The 10,116-nt window shown below is 31.9% G+C and overlaps 1 protein-coding gene across 1 annotated transcript; it reads right to left on the bottom strand.

The window, feature by feature from the left end:
- Positions 1 to 6,813: 6,813 nt before the first annotated feature.
- On the bottom strand, positions 6,814 to 9,090 carry LOC108477496 (polygalacturonase-like). The gene is made up of 9 exons (XM_017780046.2): positions 8,744 to 9,090; positions 8,533 to 8,664; positions 8,290 to 8,457; positions 8,166 to 8,186; positions 7,860 to 8,067; positions 7,673 to 7,754; positions 7,480 to 7,588; positions 7,234 to 7,350; positions 6,814 to 7,149 (listed from the first exon to the last, which is right to left on the bottom strand). Exons 1-9 carry the CDS (start codon positions 9,011 to 9,013, stop codon positions 6,919 to 6,921), a joined length of 1,338 nt encoding a protein of 445 aa, XP_017635535.2. The 5' UTR covers positions 9,014 to 9,090; the 3' UTR covers positions 6,814 to 6,918.
- Positions 9,091 to 10,116: the final 1,026 nt, after the last annotated feature.

Genomic DNA, 10,116 nt, shown 5'->3' with positions numbered 1-10,116 from the left:
TTGTTGTAAGCACATTTTTGATATTTTTAGTTTTTTTTCAGACTAAGAAATAATAAAATTATAAAAATAATTGTCAAAAGCTGAAACTGATTCGTGGTGGAGTTGGTTATCACTTAAGTCTGACACGCTGAAGTTCTTCATTTCGAGGCCGGGTGAAGCAATTGCTTTTTAATTTTTTTATAAACAAAAAAACGCTGTTGATGGAGATCGAACCGTTGTCGTTTGCGCGACAGGGTTCTAACCTCTATACTACAGTAATACTAATTCCTATTTACCATATTAAAAGATATTTAAGTTAATGATTGGCTTACAATCGATATCAACTCCTGTTGTCAGTCCTACCTTTTGAAAATAGGTTCAACCATTGGTGTATTCATGTCATATTTTTACAATTTCTTATTTTAGGACCAATTAATAATTTGTGTAGGCAATAATTATAGGATATAAGAAAAAAATTATAACTGATAAAATTACCGAATGAGATCAATGTGGAGAGAATTCAACAATTTTGGGAGTTTTTCAAGCGATTGCATGTGCCTGTTTCATGGCTAAGAGGAAGTTTGTTTCAAGGCACAACTGTAATAAGTAGGCATGGAGTTTATTGTTCAATGTAAAGAGGGACATTGTTTAGAGACATAAAAGCTAGGAAAAGCCTGTGTCTTTTTAATGCCAAATTTGGTGAAGTTATATAGCAGATTGTGATGCTCGACGTTTAATTTTGTATGATGCAAACAAACAAACGACAAAAAAAAAAAAAAAACTTATAATCCGTGTAGTATTTGAGGTTGCTCTCAACAAGTTATTTAAACTAAAATTGTGATTTCATCATATTGTTTATGATGAGTTGCATAGTTTACTCTTATTGAATAAGCCATCAAAGAGATACGATTTTGGTCAAGACGTTTGAATTCGTAAAAAAGTTTCACGCTCCATTTCATGTGAAATAGTTAGATTCCCATGCTTCGCAACAGGCAGTCCAACCGTTTTTTTCTTTGCTTAATTTTTTTATCAGGGCATGATTTCCCATCTTTACTACAGTATCTCTATAAACACAAATTTGAAAATTGAATAGGTACTCAATCCTCGTACTTTTCCTATTGAAATGGTGATAACAAAAGAATATAAATAAGCAATTAAAAATGTTACCTTTAATGGTTGCTAGCAAACAAACTATCAGAGTGAAGGAGTGACAAAGGAGTGGGCTTTCCTTCACCACTGTTATGGAAAACGGATAAACAAATAGAACACACAAAAATTGTTTACGCAGTTCAATTTCCCTATATTTATGAAGCCTAACTTAGGAAGAAATATTCACTTTCTTTAACAATTACAATAAGTGATCTTAACTTATCACACCCCGTGACACTTTTCCTCACTTTTGTACCTTGAAAACTCGATACTCTTACCACTAAATTCATTCCTGTGAATTCAGAAAGTAAACCACAGCACAAAGGGTTTTACTCTAAAAATGCACTCATATAATTTAGTCCCTCACAAAAACATATTAAGTGCTTAATTCTTTAATATGTTAACTTATATAAGTCTCTCCATTAAATAAATTTTTTCGAGACTTGCTAACATAAGAAGATTGATCACAATCACACTAGCTAAAATATCAATAAGATATGTTGGATACAATATAATAACAACTAATGTAAATATGGAATTAGAGTTTCAGTCCAATCCAATATCCACGATCCAAGTGATTAGATAAGATGATTTCATCCAATCCAGTCTCCAAAATATATTTCCTTGAGTGACATGATCTTCATTGATGTACTAAATATCTTCCATATACTAACCACAACTTATATATACTATTCTGTTAGAATTTAGTGACTCGAATCCTTATTAAAATAAAATACGGTGGTAAAATAAAATAAAAGTAAATTCATATAGAACTACATTTCTTTTATTTTATTTTAGAATAAGATTTTTAACCTTATTACACTTCATCTATTTGATATTGATTATAATAAAGGGTTTCAACCTTACTACACTCATTCTATTAGAATATAGTTTTACAAACCTATAAATAGACATAGCCTACTCTTTTTGTAATCATTCGAATTCGGCATAGTGAATTATCTTCTCCTCTGCCTGTGGTTTTTTTTTCCAAAAGAGTTTCCACGTAAAATCTAAATGTTCTTTATTTTTCTTTCTCTTTTATTTGTAATACATTGTTATTATCGATGTTCTATTTTTTCACAAATTAGTATCAAAGCTTTCGGTTCATCTCAATCACAGTAATGACGTATTTGAAGTATGAAACTCCCCTGTTGGATCGCAATACTAGATTCGCGTTGTGACAGAAAAAGATATAGATAGTTTTTGCATAGATGGACTTAGAGGATATCTAGCTAGGGATAGATAAGATGCTTTCGACATTGACTAAGGAAGAGAAGAGGCGTAAAAAGATCGAAAGGCGTTAACACAGTTACATCTGCATTTGTCTAATGAAATTTTGCAGGATGTAATAAAGGAGAAGACCGTCACTGCATTATGGAAGAGGTTGGAACAAATAAGTATGTCGAAAATTCTAACCAACAAGTTGCATATGAAGCAACGTCTTTATACTTATCGCTTGAAGGAATGTGCGTCTATGCATGAACACTTAATAGTGTTTAAAGAAATTCTCTCAAACTTGAAGGTCATAGAGGTTCAGTATGATAAGGAAGATTTAAGGTTGATTCTACTTTGTTCATTGTCCCCATTTTATTCAACTTTTAGAGACACGATTTTATATAGCCGCGAGTCTCTCACAGTTGATGAGGTTTATAATTCTTTGACCTCGTATGATAAGATAAAACATCTTGTGGTTAAACTTAACTCTTAGAGAAAGGGTCTCATTATTCGTGGGAGACAAGATCAGAATGCTGATGATGATCATAGAAGGACATAGGAACGAAATTCTCACAGTAAATCTAAATGCGGTCTCGAGACTTCGTTTTTGTAAACTGAGTTCATAAATATTAAATAGAAATATTTACTGAACTATTGTATTGATAAATTGAATTTTGAATAAGTAATTTAATCGAATTACTGAATGACTAAGGTTCAATGACTAAATTATAAAATTTTAATTACTATAAATTTTTAATTGGAAAATAGCTTTGAGGCTTTTGTAATTTCCCAAAAGTCTAAAACACCAATTACACCATGAAAAATCAATAGATAGTTAATGATCATGCATGTGGTTTAATTTAAGTAATTTAAGAATTTATTTAGTTAAAATATTATTAATTAAAACTAATTAAACATTAATTTATGTATAAAATATAGAAATGGATGGAAAGAAAGAGAAGACATGTCCTCTCTTCTTCCTTACCAAAACTGTCCACCATTTTTGAGCTAATCGACCTTTAAGCTTGAAGTTTTGGCCATAAATTGGTATGTTTATTTAAGTCTTTTCTTATATTTTTATAGATTTGAGGTCATGAGAGCTTGATCTAACTAGCCCATATACTAATTTGTAAAACTATTAAAATTTAGAAAGTTTTCATTATTAAGAATTGAATGAAATTGGTGTGAAAATGATAGATTTTAAGCTTAAATTATGAAAATCACTAAATTATGATTCTTGACTATGAGTTTTGTACATTAATGATCGAATTGAATAAAATACAAAAATGTTAAGAAATTCTAGTAGGAATAGAAAATAGAAGGTCCCTAATGAGTAAATGTGAAATCGAATTTTAATTCGAAGGTTCGGATCAAAAGTTATGCTTATCCCGGTTTTAAGGACTAAATTGAATAAATTGCAAAACTTGTATAAATTGATAATTGATTTTGAGTTGCTTGATAATTGATAATGTTATATGTTTTATGTCAATCTGTAGCTAATATTGACCTGGATTCGTCTAGAGGGAAAGGAAGATCCAAAGACGTTAACGAGTAGCTCGTAATTTCGATTTGTATTTCTATGATTCGGGAACCATTTATTTTCTGCATGTTCATTTCATTCTACAATTATATGGAGTTAAGGTGAACCATTGATGGTTATTTGAGTTGAATTGATATATTTGAGATTGATTATTGAGATAATGACTAAATTGAATAGAATAGAAATTTCTTGATTCGATTGATATTTGATAGTTAACATGAAATTGAATTGAAACATGTTGAATTATATGATAAATTGATGAGTTGATGAATTATTTGATATGATAAAATATGATTCGGACTGTTTATAATAACTCAGAAATTTGGTACCCTATTAGTTATTCAAACCGAGTTGAATATATGATTTGTTGTAATTTGATACATCAAATTACACTCTTTACTACATTTGAAGAGCTTGTTCTCAAGCAATTTAGGTGTCTTTTACATATATTTTTTAGCTTTAGTTTTATCGTTAATAAATTGTTTTTTATTAGTTTTATGTTATTTTTTAGACCCAAGTTGGCCAAATGTGCCATAGAGAACCTAACGAGTTGATTGAGTGTTGTAGAGAGTTGATAATGGCCCGAACGTAAAGAAAGTATCACTCGAAATAGGGGTATCGCGATACCGAAGCATAGAAGTTGTGATACCCCTAACAATGTTGAAATGAAGAGAATTAAGACTAGCTCCAGTGATATTGCGATACCAAGGATGGGCATCTCTATATCAAGACACCTTAGGACCCCCATTGCAAGACTGTCGTGGACATCGCGATACCACTATCATGCAGAGACAAAATATTATTACAAGAGTAGTTCTTATCCAACCTCAACACCAATCAAAATTAGACATTTAGGGGCATTTTATTTACAAAAATTGGGTCTGTAATTTGTTGAAAAGGCCAAATTTTGGCTAAAGAAAAGGAGAACACTTACATTTTTTACATTTCCTTTCATCTTTTAGGGTTGTAGTTGTCTTTTAAAAGTTCCTAAGGTTTAGTTTTGAAACTCTTTTGGTTTTCTTTAGTGTTAACGATAGTTAGTTAAGTTAGTTGTTTTAGTTTTATTTATTTGTTTAGTGCTTCAAACTTTTTTTGTATTTTCAGTTTAATCCTTAACTTTAATATAACTCAGCTTTGTTTTAGTTTCTCTGATAAAATCCCATCTTTTTTTTTCTTTACCATTATTGTTGTCATTGTTATTTTCTTTAAGCTTTTTCAAGAAAAGCCTAAGCTTTTCTCAACTTTATATTGTGTTTACTTTTATGCACATTTTTCTTAAATGTTGGGTAATGTTTGTCTGAAGATGCTGATGAGCAACTAAAATCTGAGGTGTTTGGTTGATAAAAATGTTAGCTAGTTAATTTTTGGTTTAGGGACTAAATCGCAAAACTCGATTAAATCAAATAAATTTCAAAACTTAGAATTGACGCCCCCTTCTTATCTTCACATGTCGATCTACGTGCAAAACTTTCACTCTTATGTTGATGGATCAGCTTCATATAGTGACGCTCTTGCAGGGTACCTAGTTGCTTTTTTTCCTTCTCGATTTTTGTTCTCTTAAGGGGTTGACCATCACATGTCTTGGTTTTAAGATTACATCTTCTTTTGCATCAATACTCTAAGACTTTTAAGATATCCTTTGTCGAGACCCTCTTTTTCATGCCTCTCCCAATAGGGAATGCCATGCCTTTTCTACAAATTTTTTCAGTTACCCTTTCTTTATAGCCTCCTAGATGGCATCCCTTAAGGTAAAGCAACCATCACTAGCATGACTTATATCGTTGTGATATAGGCATTCTATTGTGGATTACCTCTTCCAAGGATCAAACTACACAAATGACAAAGTTCCTAATATTTCTATGTTTTTGCTAAGAATTCTCATTTTTGGATGTTTAAAGGGGTATAATGGAAAAAAGGAATGGGTACGCCTTTTAGATGTTTTAGGTGACACTAGTCGCAATGCCCCATCACGACTTTGTCCTTTCTCCACTAGGCAAAGCGTGGTTAAAGTGTTCTTTTAGATCAATGTTGCATTGCTGCCTTAGGGACTGTCTTAGGTCCTTGGACCTATTTTCTTCTTCTTCTTCCCTGGACTACTTGCTCCTTCAAGTCTCTTCTTAGGTGTATTCCTGGAGTTAAGACCAACAAAACTAGTTTTGCGCTTTATACTTCCAATATTGTTTTACAGTCGATCAATAGTCATCTTCCTCTTCAAAGACTACGCCCATATTTTTCTTTATGTTGGATCGAAAGACCAAATAAAAAAGGATGAGAAAATCCCTCGCTCCTCAAACCTATTTCAGTATGGGTTATGGGGAGTGCTCTAACTTTCTTGCTCTTAATGGTTATAACCTTTAGAGGGTAGATACATAACTTTTTGCTAGGTTCTCAAAAATGACACCAATTGTTACAACACAAAGGTTGGGTTTGACTTGTTATGGAGGTTCGCACTGTACGGGGCATGGAGAGCCTCTAAACTTAGAGGTTTTAAGAGAACAAATGGGTTAGAGTTTTTGTAGAGTGAGGATAATCTAGATTTCTTCTTTTTCTACCCAAGTGGTGGAAGATATTTATAAAGGAAGAGAGGTTAGGCATGAGCTCCAGCCATTGATTTCCCTACCCCATGAGTATTATAATAGGGTGGAAGAGATCAGCTTAGGGAATTGTTGGAGTTGACCTAAAGAAATTATACGAAGTTGTATGTTGCCATGTTCTATAATGGCCAATTGTTCTAGCGAGGGCGGTCTAAGTCAAGGTACTATATTTCATGCATATTCCCTATCTATTTATTATTATTTTTGGTATATATGCATACTTCTAATGGAACATTGTTTCAACACCAAACTCATGATTGATCTTTATTCGACTTGCATAAAATAAATAAGAAGGCATAAAGAACATCAACTAAAGTAAGTTAAACATGTAGGTGTAAATGTAATAAAACATTGCATATATATATATATATATTTGATAGTGTTAATTTACAAAAGTAAGATGAACCAAAACCAAAACCATAATTATGCTCCTGAATTTGATTAAGATGAGCAAGGTGGAGAAACATTCCCTCGATAAGATAATCTAACATTAGCACATGAAGCTTTCGCAATATCTTCTTGTTCTTCTTCTTGGGGTCTTAAAGCTACATCTTGCAAGAAAATTCCTCGACAAGGAAAGCTTTTGCTACAATCAAACTTCATGGCTACTCTAGACGCACTTGTTCCTCGTATGTTTTTGTAAAACACATTGCTCACTCGCACCGCAGACACCTGATCAGCATTTATATAATATATATAAATCTGATCGAAGGTGAAAGAAAGGAGTCAACTGATAATGAAAGCCTGGGTTTTTACCTGTTTGGGGCATGGTTTTTGTTGATCACAATAGTTCTGATCAATAATTATGGGATTGCTGACGTTGTACATCACAATATTTTGGAATCTGATGTTTCTGGCATACCCTGATCCTCCCTAACAACAACACAAGTCACACCTAGTGATCACTACTGTCATCTGAAATTTGAAACCATATATAACATATACTAATGCAATTTAATTTATGACAACAAAGATGGTACACACTTAAAAGAAAGCTGTTACCTGCCAAGTCTTTATTCTCACTCCGTTGGTGGTTCCTGAAAGTATTGTATTATTCACTAATACATTGGACACATAAGCTGCAGATTTTCTAGCTCCTAAGCTCCCAATGCTGCAAACAGTAACAAATTATTGGTAAATTTACTCATGGAAGTAGGATGAATTAATTAGGTTAAAGTTTGTGTTGATTTCCCACCTGATTCCATGGCCTGGTCCACAAGTTATACCGGTGGCGCGAACGTTTTTGGAGCCGCTAACTATAGAGATGCAATCATCACCTTCAATGCCATTGAATGGAGTAGTTAGATAAATTAAGCAGCATAGCATAGACATTGGGATATTCAGATGTCCCGGATTGTTTAGATTAACTAGTGTTTGATTACCTGTTCCGATGACACAGTTGTTTATGTTAATATTCTGGGTTTCAGTCACATGAATTCCATCAGTGTTGGGGCTGTGTCCAGGTGCCTTCACCAAAAGATTAAAGGCTTTTACATTCACACATTTTCTAAATGAAAGATGCATTTGTTGTGCATTTTTTATCAGTAGGCTTGCCACTATGAGGTTATTGCATTCATTGAAGGTCACAGCCTGCAAATACAAGTCATAAATCATAATACATACAATCATATAGTTGAGGCAAAAAAAAAAAAAAAGCCTAAGAAAGGAGAAAGGATGTGTCAACTCACCGTTGGCGCTTCCTTGCAGGGCTGCAAAATGATGGAACAGATGAATAGCATAGAATTAGCCTTTATTTACTTTTTATTATTAATGCCAAAAGATAAAAAAGCTAATTTGATATTCATGTCATACGAGGGCTTTGTTGATTTTGCAGGAGTTTTCCCACCATGTTCTGCCATTTCCATTGATAATGCCTCCACCTTCGACTCTTAAATTTTGAACTTTATCAAAGTAAAGCCATCGTCCTTCATATCTTTCGTAATCCGAGTGATTCACAGTGGCTTTAATTGTTCCCTGGATCTACCATATTAAATAAAATAACAATTAACTTGATTTATTCCAATAAACAATTCAGCATAATGTGCAAATACTCACATTCAATGAAATGGCAGATTTGCAGGGTCCAGAGAAATCAATTGGCTTAAGATGATAAACTTTCTTCTTAGGGACAACCAGAGTGGCTTGTTGAGAAGAAGAACAAGCATACTTCCAAGCTTTCTTAAATGCCTAAACAGATGTCAACCAACACAATATTAAAAACAGAAATTGGAGTAATATAATCCTTTTTTTCTTATGAACAGGGCACCTGAGAATCGTCTCTTCCATTAGCTTTAGCTCCAAAAGCATCTACATTCACTATTTTGGGAGCACTCGTTCGAATTTCAATGTTATTGTTGAACAGGTCTGCAGAGTTTAGAGTAGGGTAGTTTGGTTTGTTAGAAACGCCAAAGGTGTGAAAATATGGATGATAGGGTTTCGGGTGTAATGGATGCTCTCTGTAACTGCCTAGACAGGAGGACAAAGACAAAGAGAATAATGTAATGAAGAGTGGGAGACAATGGGGTTTTAGGAACATTCTGAGCTTTGCTTTTAGCAAAGACACTGTTGGATTGAATATGCTTTAATGGAGGAGTGCATATATATTTCTAGTAAAGCATGGGGGAAATGATATGGATGTTCAAACATATATAAACTAAAGAGATAGACAGCTCTGACTCTGGAACTGATTGTGGAGAAGCAACGGCAATTTAGGCCTTAGCCGGAGAACGGTGATGAAGTCAAAGAAGGTATGGGAATTCAACAAAGTTGATATTTCCACTTTCTTTATTCACATTTCTTCCATTAAGTTGCAGGTGGAGCTAATTACTTTGTGCTTGTTTGCCAACCTACACTATACCATACATTTCTTCAACTCAATTTCAGGGAAGGTCAAACGTTTGATTCTACCACAATGCGTTTCAATAATCAATGTGGTTTCAAATCACGGTTTTAAGTCAATTTTCTTTAGTATATATGATTTTTTTAAATTAATAGTTCTCATTTAACAATTTTAATAGATTTAAATATGTGGTTTTTTTTTATGATAAACTGAAAATAAGTGGCGAAAAAATAAGTATTTGTTATCTACTTTGTATAGAAAAATTCGATTAGATTATTTTTATTTTTAATTATCAAATATCATAAAATTTTAAATCATTGAAAATATTAATTTTCAATTGATTTAATTTTTCAATGGATTGATAAAGTGATAATAAATTTAAAATTATGTGTTGTTTGGTAAACTAAAAATTTAATTATTGAAAATTTAAATTTCAAAAGTATTTGATATATCACTTAAATTTAATTATGGAATATAATTAAATTGTTTGATAAATATAAATTTTAAATTTTAAAAATTTATATCTTACATTTTATCTTTAATTTTAAACATTTCACCTTACTTAATTTGCCTTTTCACTTTCATTCATGCAGAAGCTTTGATTATTGATATTTTTATAATAAAATTCTTTTTTGACTATGTTATCTTTAAATAAATTTTAAAAATATCTTTTAAAACATTTAAATTTATTTTATTTATAATTTTGAATATATCTATATATGAATATTATCAATAAAAATAGGAGATTGATAAATATTCTATAAGAATATAATAAAATATTAAAAAATGTATATGACGAT

The sequence above is a fragment of the Gossypium arboreum genome, chromosome 7 (genome assembly GCF_025698485.1).
Source record: "Gossypium arboreum isolate Shixiya-1 chromosome 7, ASM2569848v2, whole genome shotgun sequence".
In the NCBI taxonomy this organism is placed as follows: Eukaryota; Viridiplantae; Streptophyta; class Magnoliopsida; order Malvales; family Malvaceae; genus Gossypium; species Gossypium arboreum.
The sequence above is the reverse complement of the archived record's forward strand: the minus strand, read 5'-3'. Positions and strand labels throughout refer to the sequence as shown.

Excerpts from the sequence above, each read along its gene's own strand:
- LOC108477496 (XM_017780046.2), bottom strand. The coding sequence starts at position 9,013 with ATGTTCCTAAAACCCCATTGTCTCCCACTCTTCATTACATTATTCTCT. Across the intron at positions 7,351-7,479 it reads TGAGAATAAAGACTTGGCAG|GGAGGATCAGGGTATGCCAG; the intron begins GTAACAGCTTTC and ends TGTTGTTGTTAG. Across the intron at positions 7,150-7,233 it reads AAAAACCATGCCCCAAACAG|GTGTCTGCGGTGCGAGTGAG; the intron begins GTAAAAACCCAG and ends AATGCTGATCAG.